General features: G+C 38.0%; 1 protein-coding gene across 2 annotated transcripts in view; it reads left to right on the top strand.

The window, feature by feature from the left end:
• Positions 1-25507, top strand: part of nt5dc1 (5'-nucleotidase domain containing 1) — a 51908-nt gene extending 26401 nt beyond the window's left edge. For both annotated transcript variants that reach the window (XM_043218929.1, XM_043218928.1), the window contains exons 7-12: positions 16767-16941; positions 17119-17216; positions 17836-17957; positions 18733-18912; positions 21820-21982; positions 23481-25507. In XM_043218929.1, the coding sequence (XP_043074864.1) occupies positions 16767-16941; positions 17119-17216; positions 17836-17957; positions 18733-18912; positions 21820-21982; positions 23481-23587 (845 nt within the window). In that variant the 3' untranslated portion in view covers positions 23588-25507. The remainder of the gene's footprint in view (positions 1-16766; positions 16942-17118; positions 17217-17835; positions 17958-18732; positions 18913-21819; positions 21983-23480) is intronic.
• The last annotated feature ends 765 nt before the right edge of the window (positions 25508-26272 follow it).

Below are 26272 nucleotides of genomic sequence, written 5' to 3' on the forward strand. Positions count from 1 at the left end.
AATCATTTTTATTTTGAGGAACCTTTACTTGTCTACTCTGATATATATATATATATATATATATATATATATATATATATATATATATATATATATAAATACCATACTGATGGCTGCTTCAGTATGGCATAGGGTTCAAGCAAAAAGTAGATGAATTGGTCAACTGGAGGCAATATTGATTTCTTTTTGATTTCTTTTTTAAAAGCTGCTGATATTAATTTGCTTCTATATGCCTACCTCATTTGTACGTCGCTTTGGATAAAGGCGTCTGCTAAATGACTAAATGTAAATGTAAATGTAAATGCTTCTGAAGTTCCCTTGTTAGTAATGATTTAAAAAATCCAAAATGATAGACCTGTTGTATGAGCATAGTCTAGTTTATTCAAAAGTGCCTTCTCAACAAAAAAGCTACATGCAAGTTAAAAAAATCAAACTTTAAGCAATAAATAAAGAAAATAACTGTACATTCTGATCCCTTTCAATCCGTTGTGCTCCCTCTAGCTGTGTTTGAATAAACTGTAAGAGCACATCTTGTCTAAACATTCCCTAAGAGACACATTCAATCAAAAGGAGGTGAACAGACTTACATGGCTTTCTTAAGACTGGTTTGTCAGCTAGCCTAGTTTGCATGATTAATGTTCTGAGCATATTTAGATATGTATGTGTCATTTCACAGAGTATTCACTACATCTGAATGTATTTGAGCTAAGCAGAGATACTGAAGACCTTTTCCTTCACTCCCAGAGATTTGGAAGCTTGGTTGGGGTTTCTGTAATGACAGATTGTTGCGTCCACGGTTTTCCGCAGCCTCCGGGGACGAGTTAAGGGAAGAGTTACTTTGGAACTGGCGTCTCAGACTCTTAAATCTTAACCAAATCCCACCCTTAAACCCAACGCCCTGTTTAACTCTCTTGCCATTCATTCTTCTATCATACCCTTTCTTATCCATTGAGTTTTTAATTGTACTCTTACTACAATGTGTAGTTCTGCTCGGCAAACGATCTTAATTCTTAGCTGTGAGGAAGAATAGCGTATGCAGACATAGGGAGCCAAACACAACATACAGCTTCCCAGAGAAAGAACCTATGTTTCAGCACTTGTGGTCACAAAGCATGGCCTTTGTTTTACCTGTTGATTGTGTTTCAGTTAATAAAAAAAGCACTAACTGATTTTAAGTAAATCAGGGAGAGTGGGCAAAAATGTCAATTTACTGACAACGTGCAAACATCTTATTTACATAACCATCACTTTTAATAAATCGTGTTGCATGATTCATTTTAATACACTCCTACCATAAACTTTGTGTCTGAAAGGGAAACTCCTATAAATGCATATTCAATAAGGTCAGGCGCAGACATTTCCACGCCTTTTCAGTGAAAATCCTCCAATGCATGCCTTTAGTAAATCCTGACAGTACTATTTTAACACCAAAAGAGGATTTGCGCCTGCGCAAGCAGTTCGTAAATCTGGCAGTAAAATGTTACTTACCATATATTTAGAAAAAATACAGCTGTTTGTAATTTAAGGAATCACAATATATATATATATATATATATATATATATATATATATATATATATATATTTTTTTATACCAAAGAAAATGTTAGATAACTAGTCAAATCATTTTGTTAAAGCAAAATTGTTATTCAGATCTAAAAAAAAAAAAAAAAAAAAAAAAAGTAAGTAATAATGCGTTAACTGAAAACTAACCATGATTTATTATATTTAAATGTTTAATAAAATATATTTTATATTTCAGCAGTAACATTTAGTAGCCAAGTTGGCAGGTGAGTTAAGTAGTTTTATTATTTATGTATACTGTAATGACTGGTCGAAGACAGGGGGATCCATTTGCGACAGACTTTAATCGTGGTCAGACAGGCAGGGTAAAACAGGAGCGAACGACAGTATACAGGGGAATCCAAGAGACGTAAACAAAGATAGGCAGAGGGTCGGTAGGCAGGCAGAAATCAATCGTAGAATCAAACAGGAACAAGGTCGGCAACAGGAATACAGATACAGGAATAAACGCTCGGAATTGCTGTACAAACAAACAAGACTTCGCACAGATTGATGGCAGGGCAGATCTTTTAAAGGGGAAAGGGAATGAGGAACACCTGGCAGCGCTAATCAGTCCAAGGCACGGGATTATGGGAAATGGAGTCCTAGAGCGATCAGTACTCAGGTGAGGGCTCCCTCCGGTGGTGGTCGGAGAGAGCCACAGAGGTGCTGTTCATAACAGAGCCCCCCCCCTGCGAGCGGCTCCGAGGCGGGGTGATTCGACGCCGAGGTCTTCCACGGGGTCTGGGAGCAGGTTTGTCGGGGTGGTCCTGGTGGAAGGTAGCGATGAGTGAAGGATCGAGAATGTCTCGAGCAGGTATCCAGGACCTTTCTTCTGGTCCATAGCCCTCCCAGTCGATTAGGTACTGCAGTTCCCTGCCTCGGCGTCGTGAATCCAGGATTTCTCGAACCTGGTAGGCTTCCTCGCCATCGATGATTAGGGGAGGGGCGTCCTCGGCAGCAACCTCATCCTGGTCCCTCTCTCCTCCCGGGCCACCGGCGGGTTTAAGCAAAGAGACATGGAATGTAGAAGCAATACGGTAATTAGCAGGGAGATCTAGGCGGTAAGAAACTGGTGAGACTTGTGCAATGACCTTGAAAGGACCCACGTACCTTGGGCTTAGCTTCTTGCAGGGTAACCGAAGTCGGAGGTCCCGGGTCGATAGCCAGACCCAGTCGCCAGGTGAATATTCCGGCCCCTCTCGGCGATGGCGGTCGGCTTGTTCTTGAAACCTCCTGACTGCTCCTCTGAGATGAACGTGAGCCGAATTCCACACTTCCTCACTCCTCTGTAGCCACGAATTGATTGCGGGTAGTGCTGAGGGTTCTCCAGACCAGGGAAATAGTGGTGGTTGAAAGCCCAGGACACATTGGAAGGGAGTCAGCCCGGTAGATTGCTTCCTCAATGAGTTCTGCGCATACTCAGCCCAGACAAGATAGCGGCTCCAATCGTTTTGATTGTCGTGGCAGTAATTCCGTAGAAATTGAGACAGTTCCTGATTCATGCGTTCGGCTTGACCGTTGGATTGGGGGTGATAACCTGACGTTAGACTTACATTAATATTGAGTTGGGAACAGAAGGCTTGCCAGACTCGAGAGGTGAACTGTGGGCCACGGTCTGATACAATGTCCTCTGGTAAGCCGTAAAAACGGAACACTTGCTGTAAAAGCACCTCGGCAGTTTCCCAGGCTGTGGGTAATTTCGGCAGAGGTATGAACCTGCAAGACTTAGAAAACCGGTCAACAACCGTGAGCACCGTGGTGAAGGAATTGGAGACCGGCAGATCCGTCCACGAAGTCGATGGCAATGTGAGACCATGGTCTTTCTGGTATGGGTAGCGGTTGTAGGAGTCCTGCTGGGCGTTGGTGAGAGGTTTTAGTGATGTTGCATATTTGGCACTGTTGAGCAATTGGATAGTGTCCGAGCGTATGGTTGGCCACCAAAAGCGGTTGTTGACTAAGTGAAGGGTGGCAGTGATACCTGGGTGACCGGAGCTGGGGCTATCATGAATCCAATGGAGAACTCTTGATCTCAGGGCTTGAGGCACATAGGTTCGATTGGGTGGGCATGCTGGGGGGGCAGGTTCATCAAGTTGTGCCTCAGAGATCTCCGTCATGATGTCCCACTGAACTGGAGCCACAATACGAGCCGACGGTAGAATGGGGTCCATAGAGAATTCGCAGGGGGTGCTCTCGAACTGCCTGGATAGGGCATCTGCCTTAGTGTTCTTAGAGCCTGGGCGATAGGTAACCTTAAAATCAAACCGGGAAAAAAACAGAGACCATCTAGCTTGCCGTGAATTTAGGCGTTTAGCGGACTGGATGTATTCAAGGTTTCTGTGGTCAGTCAGGATAGTGAATGGGAATTTGGCCCCCTCCAGCCAGTGCCGCCACTCCTCAAGAGCGGATTTCATCGCGAGGAGCTCTCTATCTCCCACATCATAGTTGCGTTCCGCTGAGTTGAGTTTACGAGAATAGTAGGCACAGGGGTAAAGTTTTGCTGGGTGCCCGTGACGTTGAGACAAAATGGCTCCGATGCCTACATTTGATGCATCCACCTCGACTATGAACTCCCGGTTGGGGTCTGGGTGATGGAGTATCGGGGCGGAAGTGAACTTATCCCTGAGTAGGTTGAATGCTTGGATACTGTCGGGTGACCACGATAGGCGATGTGAATTCCCTTTAACTAGTGAAGTGAGAGGAGCTGCAACAAGACTAAAATTGCAGATGAATCTTCGATAGAAATTCGAGAAGCCCAGAAAACGTTGTAACTCCTTGACAGTGGAGGGGCGTGGCCACTCCACGACTGCTTTGACCTTGTGCTCGTCCATCGTTACCCCCTCCGCACTGATGATGTATCCTAAGTAAGCCACTTGGGTCTTGTGGAACTCGCATTTCTGGAGCTTGGCGTAAAGTTGATTGTCTATTAAGCGTTGGAGAACTGACCTGACGTGAGTGACATGGGCATCGAGGTTATCTGAGTAAACAAGGATGTCGTCCATGTAAACGATGAGAAATTGATTTAGCATATCTCTAAACACCTCATTGACGAAAGCTTGGAAGACCGACGGACTGTTTGCAAGTCCGAACGGCATAACGAGGTATTCATAGTGCCCGGAGGTTGTTGAAAAAGCTGTCTTCCACTCGTCTCCCTCTCTGATACGGATCAAATTATAGGCGTTACGAAGATCTAGTTTTGTAAAGAATTTTGCTCTGCGAAGTTGTTCCAGGGAGGCTGGTACTAGTGGCAGCGGATAGCGATATTTAACTGTAACCTCGTTCAGACTGCGATAATCAATACAGGGCCGAAGACTACCATCCTTCTTCTTGACAAAGAAAAACCCCGCGGATGCTGGTGAAGTAGATGGGCGAATGAATCCCTTGGCGAGTTCTTCCTCGATGTATGATTTCATTGCCTCTGATTCTGGTTGTGAGAGGGGGAAAACACGGCCTCGTTGAGGAGTGCGTCCGGGCATGAGGTCGATGGCACAATCATACGAACGGTGAGGTGGTAGTTGTGTTGCACCCCTTTCACTGAATGCTAGGGCGAGATCTTGATACTCCCCAGGAAGTTCGGGTGGCGTGGTGACCCTCTCTTCGGAGGGAAATGACTTCTCTGCAGAGGGAGATGGCTTGGAAGGAGATTGGTGTACAGGATTGTTCAGACAGTGCTTGTGACAGTTTGATGACCAATGTGTTATTTGGTGGTCGGCCCAGGATATGGTGGGGTTGTGAATCTCGAGCCAGGGTAGTCCAAGGACGATGTGATGTTTGGGAGACTGAATTACAAACAGGCGAATAGATTCGGAATGAAGGGGGCTTACTTGCAGTACTAAGGTTTCCGTGACTGATGAAACATTACCGGGTCCAAGAGGGCGTCCATCTAGCGCCGCCACTGCCACGTGAGGTTCACATGGGACAAGAGAGATTCCGTTAGACTTAGCAAAAGATTGATCGATAAAATTGCCGGCCGCCCCCGAATCAATGAGGGCAACGGCCGTAATCCAAGTCCGTTTCACCTTTAGCTGGACATGAATCTCAAAAGAATCAGAGTGAGTTTGATGTCTTACCGATGCTGCTTGATGGCGCTGGGGACGTGTGGGGCATGACATTCGGAAGTGCCCGGCCTGACCACAGTAGAGACACAGGCGCTCACGCACTCTTCGATCCCGCTCCTTGGAGTCTAAGTGGGCTGAACTGATCTGCATGGGCTCTGGTGCCGTTAATCGAGCAAGGCTTTGAACGGGAAAACTCTCACACTTGTCGTGGCGCGCTCTGAGAATATTATCCAGCTTGATTGCGATCTCCATGTACTCCTCAAGCGATCTGCCCTCATCGCGACAAGCCAGTTCCTTTTGAAGGTCCGTGTTCAAGCCTCTACGATACATTAGTTTGAGAGGTGATTCACCCCAACCTGATTGGGCAGCAAGCGTGCGAAAAGTGAGAGTATAATCCGCTGCAGTGCTGGTACCTTGAGCGAGGGTAAGCAGTTGCTCTCCGGGATCTTTCCCTCCGGCTACTTGTCGAGAAGACTCCTGAATTCTTGCACAAAATCATTGTACGAGGAAAAGACATGCGACGTGCTTCCCAGGTGGCTGTGGCCCAATCGAGCGCTCTCCCGGTGAGCAGAGAACAGATCAAAGCAACCTTGCTATCTTCAGTGGGGTATAAACTGGGTTGTTGGCTAATAAACAAAGCGCATTGCAACAAAAAACCCTTACATTTTGCGGATGATCCGTCGAACTTGTCGGGCAGACTGAGACGAGGACTGAGGTTAGATTGAGGCGGAGTCACGGTAGGCTGAACGGGTTGAGCGGGTTGAGCGGCTTGAGCGGCGTGTTGGCCTGGATTCCCGGTAGCGAGGGTTAAAGTGTGGATCGATCTCACCAGTTCCTCAGTTAAAGTGGTGAGTTTGTGCAGTTGATGCTGGTGCGTGGCGAGTATGGCGGCTTGGGACGAGACTTCTGACATCACCTGATACATATCCGCTGGATCCGGTAGTGGCGAAGTCTTCTGTAATGACTGGTCGAAGACAGGGGGATCCATTTGCAACAGACTTTAATCGTGGTCAGACAGGCAGGGTAAAACAGGAGCGAACGACAGTATACAGGGGAATCCAAGAGACGTAAACAAAGACAGGCAGAGGGTCGGTAGGCAGGCAGAAATCAATCGTAGAATCAAACAGGAACAAGGTCGGCAACAGGAATACAGATACAGGAATAAACGCTCGGAATTGCTGTACAAACAAACAAGACTTCGCACAGATTGATGGCAGGGCAGATCTTTTAAAGGGAAAGGGAATGAGGAACACCTGGCAGCGCTAATCAGTCCAAGGCACGGGATTATGGGAAATGGAGTCCTAGAGCGATCAGTACTCAGGTGAGGGCTCCCTCCGGTGGTGGTCGGAGAGAGCCACAGAGGTGCTGTTCATAACATATACGTTTATTTAGTGACTTATACGATACAGATTTCTTCAAAGCATCTTTACAATAATAAGCAGGAAAAAAAACAGCATTTTTGTAATGTAAAATTCCTCAATTAGAAATCAGTAAATTCAGTTGTAATTACAAAATCCATTTTAGCAAAAACAGTGTCATTGTTTAGCTCAATTTTTATCTAATTCGATTGTTTATCGTAAATTAATCGCTGTATAAGATGTTTTTTTTTAAGGGTAGATTTGTAGAGGTGCAGCACAGTCAAATGATTCAAATCAGCTTGTGATTCTTTCGAACAATTCATTAAAAGAACCGACTCATGATTTATTTGTTCGTGGTCGAGCTGTTCGTTTGTTTATGTGTGCAGTCCACGGGGAAAAACTTTACAGAACGACGTCTTTAATTTGAAATTGTACGTCTGTGACTCTGTATTATAGACTCATGTAATTTCACTTGATAACAGTTCACATCAGTTGACATAATGGAATATAATCGTAAGCATTAGCTTTACCTCATTTATGGTTAAATAGAGTAAAAGGGAAAAAGTGGCACAGCTTTCACCACTCTCCCATACAGGTATTTCTTTTAAAGCTTTATATGCTTAAAAGATGGCATATGATACTCTTGCAGAGTTTCTTATTCACTGGGTTTAGCTGGGTTTTTTGATGACCCTTTGGAACTGCACTTTTAGTTCCTCTCTTGTCTTTTAGAAACCGCGCAAAAATGCCACACGGGACATGCACTCATTAGTGGCCTCGCAGCTAAAAATGTTGAGGGGTGGTTTCTTCGGGCTTTTTTACCAGGGTTCAAACAGGTATACAGCGGAAAGTCAAATAAGTTCACTGCATCCTCATGCAAATCTACAGCCAGCCGTGCAGATATCAGAAAATATAACTTGAGGCCTTTTTTGAAGTTGTCATAAATAGGCTGGTTGCTGTAAAAATACAAATAGCTTTATTTTGTGAGAGATGAATAGCGTGTTATGGGCGTGTGTACTTTGCAGTCTTAAAATGGTCAGTATCTCTTTGATTCATTTCTTTATGAGGAGGTAACTGAGCTCTCTCCTCCCATAAACTGTGGTGTGAGTGGTTCTAAATGGAGTGGCAAAGCTTATTTCATCATCTTGCATTTAGCCTTTGAAGTATTTGAGGATCTAATTCAAGCTTCTCACAGATGCTCGGCATTTCCACTGCCAACCCTGCACAGCACTAAAACACAGTAAAGTAAGTTAACACATAATAAAGCATAGGATGACATAGCTTTTTTTCTACGTCTGTAACTTTGTGGTATTCTGTGCTATGTGTCTCAAATTTTGGCAAAACATGAATCTGATTTAAACCTCTAGATGGCAAAGCTCCCCGCGACACTTATATTTATACACTGGCGTATTTTAATGTATGTTCTTAATTGTTTTATTTATTTATTTTTACATTTATTATTATTGTATGTTCAGAACAACACTAGTACTTTGCCCATGACAAATTTCCTTTTAATAAAGGAAAATAAAAATGTCCTTTGACAAATAAAGTTTATCCTTATCCCTTCGTGTGCACCTACAAATTTGGCTTATTCTCGATGTGATCACAAGCAGTAATGCATAATATTTTTTTTTAATTCATGTTACAGATTTATGTAAAATATGAGAAATAGTAAAATTAACAAAAATATATTTTGAGGTAAAAATCTTAATGTGGATGTTCAGTTTAACTAATCAACACTGCATTTATGTATAACAGAAGCATGTGTACAAATATGGCATTTGGGGTAATAACGCACATATTTTAGGAGGCTAAAGGCACAATAATTGACGTGATACAAAGCCGACTGACATCCATTTGTTGACACACAGAAGGGTATCAACCTGGTAGAAAATGTGATATTAATAATATGAATTTAAATTAGTCACTGTTAAAAATTGTAGGCTAGTAGTAGCATAAGAAGCTTTCAGAATCGTTATTTAAGTTTTTAGGATAATCACGTTTTGATGAGTGTGTTTAATAATTATTTTAAAATAAAATAAAATGTGTTTTATACAAATATTACATAATGTGCAAAACATTGCAAATAAGGATTTGTATCATTAATGGGTAACCTTTACTCCGAAAGTGGCATAGAAAGCCTTCCTTGTTACCTCATAAATTTATATTTATGATTTTTTACAAATTATGATAACACTTTAGAATAGAGAATACTTATTCACTATTAACTATGACTTTTCCCTCAATAAAGTCCCTGCTTCTTTTTGTATAGTTAGTAAGGTAGTTGCTAGGTTTGAGTGTTGAGTAGGATTAGAGATGTAGAATGAGGTTATGTAGTATAAAGCATTAATATGTGCTTAATACCAATAAATGTCTAATATTCTAGTAATATGCGTATTAAACTAACTAGTTAAGAGAACCTAAAATGTGTTGTTACCAAAATTACTCGTACTGTTTATTTTCCCCCAAAATGCGTGAATGTTTAATACAAACATATTGATTTTTGGGGAGTAGTGAAAAGCTACTCCCCAAAGTAGTGAAACTACTGTAACAAAGCAGGTGGATCCATTTGCTTTTTTTTATTGAAAGACAAGGTCGACAAACAGGCAGAGAATAATGCTAAAAACGAGCAGGGTCGATCGATCTGCAAACAGTGCAAAAACGGAGCAAAAATCCAAAGGCAGGAAAAGGTCGGTACACAAGAGAAACAAATACTGGAAAACTAGGCTAGAAAGGGTTTGCAGGGAAACGCTTCGCAAGGAGGTGAACTCTATACTCGGCGACTAGATTGACAAACACACCGGACAGGACAACAAGGGGGAGGAGCTAATCAGTTACCATGGGAGTTAACAAGGGGCGACGCAACAAGGCAACACAAAAACAATGGGAGACACACACTTTAAGAGACAGAGAGACACAGACAGGAGGAGTACAAACATAACCGTCCGTGGGTGGAGTGCCCTCTAATGCAGTTCATGGGCACTCCAGCTGGTGATCATAACACCTACATTTTACCATAGTTTTTAGCATAATTTACCATATTCCTTGGTTTTCTTCTAATTTCCACTAAAGTGTGTGAATCATTTTACAGTATGCGGAGGTGCTGTTTAGTCTAGCCTATTTTTTGATACAAAATTATGGGATAGGTTGTAATGTTAACTGATAATACTGATATATAAGTGTTATAAGACAAAACAAGAACTTAACCACATTTTTAAGAGATGAAACGATTTGGATGATATTGTGCTGACAGAAAAGCAGAAAAATAAAGCAAATGCTATCTGATGGATGTCAGTGGAGGAGATGCTCCTATGCAATAAAGAAACAGCTTATCACTTAATGAACCATAAGGCTGTCCACTAATCTTTAGTGTGTTTGCGTTAACATTTATTTTAGAGCTATATTTGGAGTTTAAAACGGAACTGCTGACAATTTTATATTATTGAGGCAATATTCAGTTTATGGTGCTACTTATTCTGGTGGTATCTGCAAACAGTTGTAAAATATAATGTTATTGGTTTATGAGGCACACATGAGCTGCGTTTGACAGTTACACTTGGAGGTAGACATCTCATATAATATATTCTTCGCTGATAGTGTGCCATATTTTATTTAACAGTCTGCAGCACTGTAAAACACAGTCAGAGAAATGAATTATATTAAAACATTGCCTCTGCAGCCATCAGAACCGACTGCTTGTTCTAAAATCCACTGCCTCCAACAATCAGTTCCAGTGTTACACTTTATGCTGAATGCACATGGTTATTTATGAGAAGTTGTGGAGAGATTATAGGACAGTTTTTTTTTTTTTTTTCTGGAGTCAACTACAGTCTCTTTATAGCATATTAACACAGGTGACTCATTTAATAGTTAAATTAGTCATTTGTCACAGTAATTTGCTCGTTTTGGCATAAGTGGCATAAGATGGCATAAGAGCAGGAAATGTGATTGAAAAAACCCTAGAAAAAGCTAAATAAAAAACTCTGTGTTCGTTTAATCCGTCGGGATAGAAGTAGAATTGCTGTAGCATGTGTCATCATATTACATTAGTAGAGACTTGGGTCATTAATAGAGACCTGGGTCAGAAAAGGTGAAGAGAGTTGAGATATAGAAGAAATAGCAGCCAAAATATCCAAATAACCCGCCTGCTGTCATGTCTGTTCATCAAAGAGAAAGAAGAAATCAGTCACTTCTACAGCTTTACTGATACCTGATATCTATTTAATTTAGAATTTAGTAATAAATAAGTCTAATAAATGTAATCATTGGTAGCTCTCAATTATACTGTAATGTTGAATGGCTATAGTCCATGGTTAAATTATTAGGGGAGAAACACTTTTATAAAGACATACTGGATTCAGTGATGGCCTAAAAATTGATTTATTTTGTTTGTGCATTCATTTGAATGTCAAATTACTGCAATATAAATGTATATTTAAAATTGTGTTGTTAGGTGGAATTAATCACAGTTGATTTAAAACAGTCACAAAAGTAAAAAAAAAAATTGTGATTTTTTTTTTTTTTTGATTGACAGCACTATTATTCAGTCATTTGTTTCAGTGTACAAAGGATGCAGTAAACTGTTGGATATTGTGAACTGGATTTTGAATGTTTTAGAGAAAGGGGGTGTAGTTTAATTTGAAGCAAAACATCTGAAATCACTTATTTCACTTTTGAGAGGTTCTTAAGTGTTTTTAAAATAGAATAAGAGGCAGGAAATAATGTACAATTTGCAGTGTTTTTGAATTAAGCACATACCTGTGGAGCACAATACATTACCTTAAAGGGTCACTGGTTAGTTCTCACCATGGTCTTGAAAAATGTTTTGAAAAATTGGATGTGGTAAGCTGTGAAGGAGGAGACGACACAACAAAACAGATTCTGAAAAGTTAGAATGCTCAAAGTATAAAAGATTGCAGCGTAAACGCCCAGAAAAACTATATTGCATGCATTGAAGCGAGCAAATTATGTCACATTTTATATGACACACAATTTTGTGGTTCATTATGCAAATACATGTAAATCCTGGGATGCATACTTTGCAAGTACTATATGTAAGAACCAAAACAGCGCATTTGTAATAATACCACTGGCTATAGAGTGAACTGCAGCCAGATACCTGTTGCTGATACATGCACTTATAAATGACACATCCTATAAAAAAAATAAAATAAAAACCCTATAAAAATATAAAGCCCTTCACATTAAAAGTCTACAGGCTTTCATTGGCAACCTAGGAAGTTAGGGAAGGTCTAATTTTTTAGGTTTTGTTAAACGTTTGTTCACACATTGATAGGTATGGTTGCATTTACGCTAACTTGTTTTAATTTTGTGGCGTTTGTGTGCAGTGCCTTCAGTCAGTTCAATGAGTTCTGAAGTCTTGTAACACTCAGGGTATGGATTGAATACATTTGTGTCAGACTCCGTGTCAATAGAAGAGAATTTATGCTGTGACAAAACTCTTACATAGCCATGACAAATGCACATGTGATCTATGAATGCATCTCTCTCTCTTTTACTGAGTCATACTCTAGGTGTGAGAAAACATTGCATCCCATAACATTGATAAGATAAGATACAGATAAACATAAATGCTCAAAAAGAAACCAGTTTTGTCCTACATTTAAAGGGATAGTTCACCCAGAAATTGAAATGGCTTGTTCCAAACTAGTGCGACCTTCCTTCATCTTCAGAACACAAATTAAGACATTTTTGATTAAATCCAAGCGCTCTCTAACCCAGACAATAACACAGCTGATGCATTCAAGGCCCACAACTGTAATAAGGACCTTGTTAAAATAGTCCATCAGTGGTTCAACCGCAATGAAGCTGCTACAATCCTTTTTGTGCACAAAGAGTAAAAGCTTAAAAATTATGCGTCAGTTGCGTTGCTTTTTATAGAGGGGCAGAAAGCTTGCAGATTTCATCTGAAATATTTTAATTTGTTTCCAAAGATCTTACAGGGTTGGAACGACATACACTATATAGCCAAAAGTATTGGGTCACCCACTTCTAATGGACAGGTTTGACTACTTTATAGTCAGAGTGAGTAATTAATGACAAAATTTTCGTTTTAAACTTACAATACCTTTAAGATGCTAACACTGGATGCTAACACTGTCCTCAATGCTGACATTTCTCTTTAAATCTCAGAAAATGTAACTTGGCCCTTTAAAGCACTGGATGTGAGCTCTGATCGTAATCATTGTGTATGCGGGTGGTCGCTGGCTAACTCTCAGACGTCAGAACTACAAAGTGCTGTTGTTTTTGTTTGTTAGACGTTCCCAGTTTTGCTTGCTGCTCCCATCAGAAAGCTGGATAAGATCACTGGTCCACCCGGAGGGCGTTACGCTTCTGCTGTCACGCTGGACCTTGCTTTTGTCTGTCTGTATGGAGGGAATGCGGTTACAAAAGCAGAAACTAAGAAATAAACAGGCATATCCTTCACATTTTTATTTAGATTCACCCCCCTCTATGATAGTTTTCCCTGTTCCTTTTTCTTCTATAGTGATATTTGTTATATTATTCTCTAATAATGCTTTGGGTAGTAGGATGGGTCTATCTATTTTTCTATTTAATGTATTTAGTTGCGTTATCTATATCAGAGTCACATGTGCACTATTTGTACCTTCACGTGTGAATGTTCAGATAAAAATCCATATGTTGTGCATTAGTGTTGGTCAATATAGGAGGCAGGACAATAATTCTCTCTTGATTGATTCTCAACCTCTTTGACTCAAAGGCCCCCGTGGAATCATTTGCATTAAAATGTAAACAGTATGTAATCAATAACAACAATTGAAGTGGTCATAACTTTTAGGTTACCTTTAGGGCCCTTTTGAAGTTTGCTGAGTCCCCCTAGTGGGCTCTAAAGCTAAAGTTTTTGTATTTGACAGTTGTTTGTTTGTTTGTTTTCTTTTCCTCAGTTGTTACTTTTTAACAGTAGCTTATAATAATAACAACAATAATAATAATTGGAAGAAGAAAACTTTAATAAATGTACATTTTAGAATTTATTTGCTGTAAGGGAATTTTAAAGGACAGAAAAGTGAGTTTAATTGTCTTGCTCGTAAGATGCTAGTGATTCATGCACGTGTAGTTAAAAAATATATATTATTTTTAATATGCTTAAAGGGGGGTTTGTGTTTGTGTAAGCTGCAAATCTGGCCCTGTCTGGAACTTTACCATTGACCACTAGGGGGAGTTTGAGTCTCTGTTTCAAGTCAAGTCAAGTCAAGTCAACTTTATTGTCAAATATGCTCTATGTACAACATACAGCACAGATGAAATTCCTTCCCTTCTGACCTTGCAATCATGCAGAATAAAAGAATAAAGATAAAAGAATAAAAAAACTAAAGTATAATAAAATAATGGTGACGCAACAAAGACGGACAAATGCACAAAGGTGCACAACAAAAAAGACACAAAAACGCCGATTTGCAGGGAGAGAGAGGAGCCGCTGCGTGTGCACGCGCCGCCATCTTGTTTAATCGGAGGATATAAAAAGATCAATCTGATTAGAGAAATTCAGTGTCAGCTTAATACAACAAATATTACCTTTCAGGTAATGTTTTATTTTGTTTTGTTAGTATGGTGGCAAAATAAAAGAAATTAAATTTGCTCACAAATTGCTTTTATAATGGATGCATACTAGCATTCTGTACTCTTTCAAAGAAGAAAAAAAGTACACATGAAAGTGTATAGCTGCCTTTATGCTTTGTGGACAGGGAATTCCTTGCATTCTGTTTGCTTGACAAAGTTCTGCCCTCTCACCGACAGTGCGTCCAATAAAATACTAATACTAAAAGCTAATTTATTTAAGAAAACCTCAATAATGAGGGACAGATCATTTCCCAGTGAAGTCTGAGGACGTATTATCACATAACTGTGCTAAAAATGTCATAAAACGGCTAATCTTAAACATTGTGGGAGTAATCCAGTATGGGATGTTTACCACATGAGGGCAGCAAGGTAACAGTAATTCACTTTGGTTCCTCTGTCACCATGCTGTTTTTGTTTTTCAGGGTTTTTTTTGTGAACATTTTCAGGCTGACATAAGTGAGTTTAAAGGGGAATGTCTATTTAACTGTTACTGTAATAGCAGTAATCTGATAAACGCACTCCAAAATTTACGATATAAAACATAAATTGTAACTTATGCAAAAAAACAACTATAAATATTTCCATTTGGCTTCTTAATGTACTTTTATGCTTTTTATACATTTATTATACAAATGGATTTTCGGCAGCCTCCAGTGTTTATACTGCATGTGCTGTAGGTTGACAGCCGTTGCTGTGTGTGTGTGTGTGTGTGTGTGTGTGTGTGAGAGATGAGTTGAGGGCTCGGAGACGTGGCTGTGTGTACGTGGTGCAGCAGTATTTGCCAGTATAAACCGAAGACTAGTGAATATGCCTGTTTTCCTACGTCTCCTTTTCTCCTGTTCATGAAATGAAGACACGGTACTTTTCACATATGGAGCGCATTCCTTCACTCCAGGCAAACACAGTCCACTTCCTGTTTTATTAAGCCGGCCACCCCGTGTATACTGATACTTTTACTTTTTCACTAACCAATCTACACACTCTGGTGGCTCTATTTTTCCATTCGTCTAGGTTTTATTCCTCAAGTAACTCTGTTTTGTGTGGTTTATGAATGCTGATAGGGTCAGGCTGCTTCTCGCGGCAGCTTTCGGTGAGGAAGCGAAGCATGTGACATGTTCTTAGACTGATTTGTTTAAATCTGGACGTTCAACGCGTTCCAGTTTCAGGGTTAGATGAGTGTAAGGCTTATGCTGAGTGCTGAACGTGGTTGAGTTTTGATGCTCAAGCCAGTGATCTGCCGAACCGTGTGGGTATGTTTTTGTTTGAGAGATGTGGGCTGTGGAAAAAGTTTTGGAATCAGGAGTTGTGTGTCTGATTGATGTAAACCATATGGGCTGGGTTAGGGCAGATAGAGCGCTAGGATAAGAAATAAAGATGAGGTGTCCAAAATTAACACACATTTACAAAATTAGACTGACAAGTAAATAAAAATCTAGTTAGACTGTAATTATTAGGAACAGCAAGTCGATGCCTGATTTAAACAAATCTCGAATTAATGAATCATACATTGGCTAATAAAGAAAACATTCACTACCATTCTAAAGTTTGGGGCTGTGATGTTGTCTTATCTTAAATTAAAAATGTCATTTTTTATTTATTTGTATTAATGCTTCTAATAAATGTTTCTTGAGCACCAAATCAGAATATTCCAATGATTTCTGAAGGAGACAGGAATAATGGCAGCTAAAATTTCAGCTTTGTAGAAAGCTTTTGAAATTGTGTGTTTGTGTGTGTGTGTGTGTGTGTGTGTGTGTGTGTGTGTGTGTGTGTGTGTGTGTGTGTGTGTGTGTGTGTATATATACAGCTTTGATGAGCATGTATATTCTTAAAATATTTTTTCCTAAACACTATACCTGTGTAATCCTTAATATTTAATATCGGCTTATTGTTTATACATTTGATTTGTTGTTACTAGTTAGTCTTTTAAGTTCATGCTACTATAAATGTGATGCTAATACCTATTGTTTGCAGTTTTGTGTTAATACAGTAATACATTTGTCATTTGTTTAAAGTAATACTGTGTAATCACTAAAGGTACTTCAGTTTCTTCTACTGATTAAGATGTCTCCATATGTTATTGAATTCACAGAATGCATAATAAAAGCAAAATAAGTCCTTTAAAACCTGTAATTTTACCTTATTAAGAAATGAATGATTGATGCAGTGTTTTATTCATATTTCATGTTTAGAGGACACAGGGACGTATTTCCCCAGCGTGAAGCGCTGTCCTGGCCGTTACCTGCAGCCCTGCTCAGACTCAGTGAAGAGATGGCTGAGGAGCATGAAGAACAGCGGTAAAATCCTGCTGCTCATCACCAGCTCACACTCTGACTACTGCCGGCTCGTGTGTGAGCACATACTCGGGTGAGCAACATGAAATGAGCATTCAAATATTGACATTTTTAGATGAATCAAGACTGAATATTGTATTAATTGTGCAAGGCATAACAACCGCATATCATTACATATATGATTTTGCATTCAGCGTAGGTGCAATACAGAGAATTTTGGCCTCCCTGCAAACATTTCTCTTTTTTGCAGGTCAGACTTCGAGGAGCTGTTTGACATCATCATCACAAATGCTCTGAAGCCTGGCTTCTTCTCTTTGGTTCCACAGCAGAGACCCTTCAGAACACTGGGTGAGGAGCTAACAGATATTTCCCATGACTGCAGAAGTTATGCTGTTTGTTGTGAGGAAAGTGCAGAAAGATGTTCTTTATTTATTGTCTTTGTATTATTATTCAGTCGATCCAGACTACAAGTTCACACTTCTCACACACAGCGCAAACAAGCTGAACTTGATGAAAATAATTTGGCTGTATGATTTTTTTTTCTTGGAGCCAGTTCTAAATTAAAATCAGTTCTTGGTTCCTCACCCAAGTCAAGCTTTTGATACAGTATAATCCCATGTATATCTGATGCACTGTTTAATATTTGCATTTTTTTATTTTCCTTTTATTTTGCTTTTTTGTTTTGATCTGTGCACAAATCAAGTTGAGGTACATATGTTTTGGGCTTATTTTGGCAGTGGTATTTCATGCCATTACAGTAGTCTGAAACTTCATTTGTTTCTCGAGTATAATTATGCCTAAAATGGTCTCAGCCTTTTCAAATCAAACAAGTCATTTCGTTTTTATAAGACCATACTTATTGTGGAAAAGCCAAGTATATTAAGTATAATGTAATTAAGAATTATGTACATTTCATTTCTTTTTTAATTATTTGTAAAATATAACGCACTCATCTCTGTCTCAAAAGTGGATGATGTTGAAGATAGTGAAGGACTGCCGTCTCTGGAAAAGCCTGGTTGGTATTCTCAGGGCAACTGGCCTCATCTTCATGAACTACTGAAGACCATGACCAGCAAAACAGAGCCCAAGGTGGGACAATCTAGTCTCTATAACAGTCTAAAGACTTTGTGTACAACCTTTTTTCCTTTCAGAAATAGTGTACAGAAAGTAAGACCGAAGAGAGCTCCTTGTACAGTTATTTTTCGGGAATCTTCGTAGTAGAAAAAAGTTCTATAAATAAGGGTTGGTAAAGATTCCAAGTCGATTCCGACATTTAATATTTTGCATTATTATTTTGATTATTTTTTTTGCATAGTGTATGCGTGATGGCACTTGTGTGCAACAGAGAGCCTTATTTTGCTTGCAGCCAATGAAACACAACTAGTAACTTGCATAAAGTTTCATGTTAAAAGTCAGTTTTAAAGTTTCTGGAAAACCTTTAGACACTACAAATACTTCATTAATTTGTTATATAATGCTATATTTATGTTTATATATATATATATATATATATATATATATATAATTTATGACAGTAATTATATACACACAGTTGTTTTATTATTAATTAGTATTGAATTATTTAATATTCAAGATCTAAAATAACTGCACCCATATGTACATTGTCCAAACTGTTACATAAAATTAGCACACAATTCCCTAGAAAATCGTTATATGATTTAACATTAAGATTTGTACTCATGGATTTTACTAAAGTAGTCAAACCTATTCATTAGAAGGGGTTGACCCAATATGTGTGTGTGTGTGTGTGTGTGTGTGTGTGTATACATATACACACACACACACACAGGTGTAAAAATGTACTAGCTTTATTGTGTATCTCTGTGTGTCTTATCTGATGCAGGTGGTGTATTTCGGTGACAGTATGCGCTCTGACATGTTCCCGGCCTGCAGCTTTGGAAAGTGGGAGACGGTGATGATTGTGGAGGAGATGGAGGGGGAAGGCGTTCCACGAGCTAACGCGACCCCCAGTAACAGCCCCACCCCAACTGAAGGCCCCGCAGAGAAAAAGGGCAAGTTCGAGGTGAGAGTGAAAGGCTGTTTCTGTTTAGTCAAGCTCAGGATCTTTTCCGCTCTCCGTTTCAGGAGTGCTGTGAGTTCGCATTATGTTTGTGCTCCTCTGTTTTGTGCCACAAATATATATTAGTTTCTTTAAAGCGCCATCAAAAAATTATTTTTGTTAAGTTTAGTTAGTTTTGTTCGTAACTTTTGCTCATAATTCCAATCAGCATAATATATTTTCATTTTGAATGATTCATCAGAGATCTGTAAAACAATAGCACAAATCTGCTTACAATCAGATGTTCTGTTATACAGTCACCACTGTAAGGAAATGCAGGAAGGAGGAAGTGGACAATTGCAGGAAATATAGCGGATGATCTTGTAAAAATGTGTTTATACAGCGAAAATAATACTTTTAGAAAGCTGTTTCTTTACTCAACCCCTTACTGTGGCATTTAGGGTTTGCAATTTAGTTTTTTAGAAGAACATAAATCACATTTGTCTGCATTTTTCACTGAATATGTTCTCTAATAATTTTGACTGGTTTTTGGAAAGGTTATAGTCTAAATGTTTGTTTGATGTTTAAGAGTGGCTAAAGTTTGCTTGTGCTTAAGTTGGCCTTTAAGAATTAGGAAAGTGATTATAGTTTACCCAACAACACATCTTACCCTACTCTATTTTTCCTGTATATCTTTGTAATTTAGTTTTATTGACAACAGTGATATTTAGTCGCTGCTTATGAAACAATCTATACATAACTTTACTAAAATTATTACTATTGCGAGTTTAAGCACTTTAAAAAATAATAATAATGAATACTTACCTTTTACATCTGCGCTTTATTTATAATGAGAGAATTCAAAATTAAGTCGGAGAACTTGAGTTTCAGCGATGAGTCATCTGAATGTCTCTGATTGGCCATTGCATTTCTAAGCTCAACAGAATTGTGTGTGATTTGGTTAAAAACTCCCAAAAAGGAAATATGGTGCAGCATGAGCAGACCTTAATTTAAAGCAGTAGTTCACCAAAAAATGTAAATCCTGTCATCATTTACTCACCCTCGAGTACTTTTAAACTCTGTCAAACACAAAGAAAGATATTTTGAAAAACAAATTGTAACAAGGCAGTTTTTGGGTCACCGTTGACTTTCCATAGTATTTTTTCCTGCTATGGAAATGAAGGTTACCAACTTTTTTTTGTAATATCTTCATTTGTGTTCTTTCCTACTAGAGGGAGATTAATTGATGAGAGGATTTCCATTTTTGGTTTAACTGTTCCTTTAATGCCACAATTAACACTATCTATTCATTTTTACTTTGTTAGCAACAGATGTAAAGATTTCATTTGTTTGTCAGGGAGCATTTTCTTTTGGCATTAATCATGCATTAATCATGTTCCAGTATATAAACTAGGCTCAATTTTATTTATACTTTTTGAAAAGCTTTGTTAAAAAGTAGAGCTGAGATTACTAATTTTTATTGGGAAAGTAACTAATCTACATCTCAGACTTAGATTCTTTTGTATTTTGTGCTAAATTTTTCTCTCTTCTTCAGAAAGTCACAGAGCCAGTATTATGCCATCTTTTTTTTCTGTCAAACTGTTGGAATTTCTGATCAAACGCTTCCTTTTTTCTCAGATCAGAGAGTTGGTCTCTATTGAAGTCCTTCCTTCTGTTCAGTTGCATCTTTACAACATGCTGAGATGAATTGTTTGCTTCAGATCTCAGCTTTTTTACTGGACATCGGATGGTGACCCAACTCAAAAGCGTGTCCTTAAAATCTTAGTTTAATTTGTATTTGTATTTATTGTTTTTATGAAGTCAATAATTAACGGCACGAAACCCATTTTCCCGTTATTTTTTCTTTTTGCAAGTTAAGTCATATTTTCATTGGCCTTGTATATTTTTGTGTTTGGTTTTTAAAGATGAATACACGTCAAACAACTTGTTCTTGTTGGCATTTGCCTAGTTTTGGTTGAATATGCTCCAGAATGTGGAAGTTTAATTAGACTAAAAAATATGGAAACATGTTTTTTGTCAATCTACTTTTTGAAGATAAGCTTTGAAAACGTTTTGGTTTGTTTGTTATTGTCCAGTACTCAGGTGATTAGGTCTGTGACACACAAACTATTAGGTTCATGGTTCTTTAGTTGTTTTTGTAATAATAGATAATAGAATGCCATGATTGTATTTATCCAGAAAGGTCTCATTAAGGTATGTCTTTTTCCAGGGAAGTCTTGGCCAAGATGACTGTCCCAAAAAAAAATCACATAAATTAAAAAATTAAAACAGCAACAAGGCTCATACATTACACTCTGCAGTAATAAAAAAATATATATATTCAAAGAATGAATTTCTTCTAGTCGAGTATTAATCTGAAAGTTATTACACAACCAAGGAGCAGAAAGAAAGAAAGAAAAAGCTTTTTATATATATATATATATATATATATATATATATATATATATATATATATATATATATATATATACACACACATATATATATACATATGCATATACATATATATTCAAAATACACCCTAGTTATGTCTAATTGAATCTCAAATGAAGATCTGGTTGAGTAGTTATTTCTATACAAGCATAAAAGATTAATGTATTTTGGAAGCATCCCTCACAATGCTTTTGGTATGACCATATATAATTACCCAATTATTTTTGCTTTACCAGTTATGCACTATAGAATAGTCATTTAATTTTTCTATTATTTTTTTTTTTTTAAATACATCAGACCTTTGACCCATTTTTGAAGTTAAATGCTATATCACATAAATCTCCACACACCCATCTCTCTGGTATTCGATATTGAGAATGTAGAATTATGTCTGATGTTGCACACATTGGTTTGTCAGTGATATCTGACCTTGTGCTCTTTCTCTTTTTCCTCTGTTTCTCATAATCTTTCTGTTAGGATCAAGGAATGAAATCTCCTTCAGCTGTATCAAACCAATGGGGCTCATATTTTGTGGATGTGCAAAAGAGTGAAGGAGAGGAAACACAGAGGCTCACTTGGTGTTGCCACAGTATCCACACATACAGCACCATGGCTATACCCAGCATCGAGGCTATAGCAGGTAAGTGTATTAAACCTACAGAGAGGTCAGAAAGTCTGATGGTTGCATTTTGTTTGCAGTTTTGCATTTTTCTGAATCAGAAATGGTGCGGAATCTTTTCACATTTCACCTCATAACTTTCTTTTAACATTTATTTTGAAAGATTTTGACCTTTTAGAATTTGCTTCACACCACTGCTGAACACATCGCTGAAAAAATGGCTACCAGGGGGTTTCCATTTCCTTTTGTTCGAAAACAATACCCTTAACATGAAAGAATGAGGATTCAATGACTGAGTATCTTTTGTAGAGTTTGGTCAATCTTAAAGGGTTAGTTCACACTAAAAGGAAAATTCTGTCATTTAATTATTCACCCTCATTTCGTTTCAAATCTGTAAGACTTTTGTTCATCTTCAGAACACAAATTAATATTTTTGCTGAAGGTTTTGTTGAAAGACGGAAGACGTAACTTGTGCAAAAAAAAAGAAAAAAAGTATTCTCTCAGTGTGGGATATCTCATGCACTGTTTTACCGATGCATTTACTATGTTTTTGGAATTTGAACTAACCCTTTAATTTCTAAATGGACTAAAATCAAAAGAGATCAAATAAAAAAAGAACGTTTAATGTGGATCGTGGAACCTTTTCACTTTTAATGTAATGTGTTTAATGTAATTTTAACTTGTAATGTGTTGCAGGCGTCAAGAACAAAATATGTTCAAAATTTAAAATACATTTACGTTGGTCAATAACAACTTTTCAACTTTTTTAATCTTTTCAAATTAAAGAGAACTAGGCTAATATATCACAGATTCTTGATTTTACTTATTGCTTTTGACAAAATGTGCCAGTTCTCTGGAAGTAATACAATATAGTAAAGTAATAATTCATTAAAGTTACAGACCTACAGGGCATCTTTCTTTTAGTGTGTGCTGTGGGTATTTATGCATGTAATTGAACAAAATGTGACTTGTGCTTTATAAATTAGCAGATCTATCACACCACTGGTAGCTGTTCCTGCAGTGATGTGTTCAGTATGTACAAATACCAAAAAGCCAAAAACCTGAGATGAAAAGCAAAAATGAGCAGTTCAAACAGTCTGTTGCTGGACCCTTGTATGCAACGTGATGTTTGTTATTTTAAATAGCTTTAAGAGAACATGTTTTTTGATATATAGATTAAATATTTCAGTCTTAAGACATTTTCAATGTAAATATTTAATGTTCCTATTACTGTACATATGACACAAAACCAGTCATAAGTAGCACATATTTATAGCCGTAGGCAACAATATATTATATGGCTCAAAATTCTTTTTCTTTTATGGCAAAAATCATTAGGATTCCATGAAGATATTTTCTACTGTAAATGTGTGTGCGTGTATAATATATAATTATATAATATATATTTCAGATTACGTCTTAATTTCTAAAAAGTGACCCTTAGGACTGGTTTTATGGCTCTGGTTTATTACATTGTAATTTGCCTGTAAAACTTGCACCTGTTCCATCTCTCCTCTAGATCTTCCTCTAGACTTTAAGTTCCAGAGATTCTCTTTGGATAAGCCCATCACGACAGGTTATTACCCCAGGCCTCCAGACTCACTGCTGAAAAGGGAAGAGAACTAGCCCTGAACCCTCACGCCTGTCAGTGTAGACCAAGAGATTGTTTCACCGTTGCGTTCTGGAGCTTCACCACAAAGCTAGACCATCCATTCGTCCAATCAGTGGAAAAAAAAAATGTGAATGTAACTCCCAGAGTACTGTCTGTGTATTTTCTTGTCACCCCTTCCTGAATCACTACATCATACACGGTATGAAGTTGTGTCTGTACACATGCTGAATATCTGTACGTTGATCATTGGATGTTGGAGGAAGTGATGTGAATCGTGTCTCACCCAGCATTGTGGACCCACTACCATTAAACTACTTTTAATGGTGTACAGAGAAAAAAAAACATGCTATGTGTGTTTTTTTTGTTTTGTTTTGTTTTGTTTTTATGAAGGGAATGTTATTTGACCTCAGATGACCTCGGATTTATTCTTGCAGCTGTTGTAAAGGCACAAATTATTTTATATTCATGCAATCAAGAAGCAGCCATGAGTTCTTTGCTCTTTTTATGACCGGGTAATGTTTTGAGAGGGTTGTAACCTGAAGGTTTTGTAACCGGTTCAGGCTGGGACGGTTTATTATAGAATAATGTAGTTTGTTTTACTTTCCATCGTGTGATTTATGATTTCAATACTTTAGTTTACTGTAGCTTACTGTGTTCTGCAGACGTTTCTGTGACAAATGGAGAAATGGACGTCATACTTCCAAGCGCCAGTAATAAAAGGAATAGTTTACCCAAAACTAAAAAAAATTGTTGGTATTAATTCACCATAGTGTTATGCTAACCTGTTAAACTGTTGATAGCTTTGTTGAAGAATCTTCATGAAGCTCTCTCCATACAGAAACAGTTTAAAGTTTGTAAGAAGGACAGAAATAAAAGCACCGGAAACTAGTCTTATTTCAAGTCTTCTGATGCCACAAGAGACACCTTTGTTGCTATTTACTTTCCTTTTTTTTGTCCCTCCAGCGAGTGGTTAACTAATGAGCAGTTTACCGATTTAGTCAGCTGAATTCAAGCACCGGATCATTTTACAATGATTCGTTTTTCGTCAGACTGATTCGTTTAAGTTGCAGTCCTGATGATCCAGTTAAGGGAAAGTTCTCAGGACAACAGCTCACTGATAGGAAAGTTTATCAGTGATAAAGGACTGACAGTTTGATCTGTTGCCCACATCGGAAGACTTGAAATATAATAAACAAGACGTTTCAAGGACAGTAGGATTCATTCAAGTTTGGAACAGCACAAGGTGAGTAAAGAATGAATTGTCATTTAGTGGTGAACTATTCCTTGCAAAAATGCCTTTCAGGTCTTCATTGTTATTGAATGAAGAGGGGTGATTTTTTTTTTTTCTATGTAATGTTATAGTAACATATTGTGTAAAAAAAAAAACAATAATAAAAAATATTGTGCTGTTGGGTGATAGTCAATGTAACCAGTCAGTTTCTGTCATGCGCAGGACCGGTGTTGAATGGTGCCAAGCTTTACCCACCCATTTAGTGATTTTATGTGTCAGGGCACATCCCTCCCTTAAAACCTGTTATTTGTTTCATGTGTGTGCTGGCCCTGGCTTTAATAATGATTTTGTTTAAAGCAATGTAAGTGGTATTGATGTTTTTTATGTTGAGTGCTCTGATGGGGTTTCTGCAGTGGTGTGGGTTGTAATGTATTTTACATTTAAAAAAAAAAAAAAAAAAAAAAAAGGTACAGTGTTAAATCACACTGCATGCAACGGTTTTGCAGAGATGCCCAAAACTGAGTATTAAGTGACCACTAGGCAGCTTCATTGTTGGTACAGAAGTGTGGAAACCCTCATCATAAGCATGACCTATTTTTCTCAAATTTATGTATGTCGTGAGTAGCACTAGTGCTTGTTTATTGAGGTGCAGGGAAAGTGTTCATATGTGCAGATAAAATAAAAAAGAAATGAAAAAGTGCAATCCGTGTACAAATGATTTCATGCGTTGCTGCTCCTGATTGTCACTGCTTATTTGCAAATGATGCAGTATTCGCTTATTGTTACCTATTTTGTTTGAGACAAATTTATAACTAGTTATAAAAGTATAACTAGGCTACAGTCATACTTTCTGGGGGAAAAAAATGGAAAAAGCAACCAATTCCAGAGAGGTTGGGACATTTTGTAAAATGCATTCTTAGGAAAAAAATCTCTAACTTTTATTTAACTGACAAAAGTACAAAGAAAATATTTCCAAATCTTGACCAGTATAGCCTATAACAAATATACCAATTCATCTGCTTGCTCTAAAACGGTTACTTTCGAAACAGTTTAACGTGGGTCGTTGAACTTTTTCTCTTTTATTTTGCCAACTCCGTGTTGGCAGTCGTCAGGGAAAAAAAAAAGAGTTCACAATTCAAAATGCATTTACGTTGGTAAATAACAACTTTGGAAATCTTTTCAAGTTAGAGAGAGCTAGGCTAATAAATCACAGATCCTCGATTGCACTTATTGCTTTTGACAAAATGCCCCAATTCTCCGGAAGTAATTCTATTCAATCTAGTAAAATCATAAATCAAGTTTAGATGGCAACTCTCAAGACTAAAAATACCAACTACCCAAATTTTATTGTAAAGGTGTCCATATCTTTTAAGAGGCTTGGTCATTGTATGCACAAGCTACATTGAAAGTGTTGCTGAAAGGCGAGAGAAGGACCCGCGGGGGGATGACTCTTCCCCCTCCCTCTCCC

The sequence above is a fragment of the Puntigrus tetrazona genome, chromosome 20 (assembly GCF_018831695.1).
Source record: "Puntigrus tetrazona isolate hp1 chromosome 20, ASM1883169v1, whole genome shotgun sequence".
Lineage (NCBI taxonomy): Eukaryota > Metazoa > Chordata > Actinopteri > Cypriniformes > Cyprinidae > Puntigrus > Puntigrus tetrazona.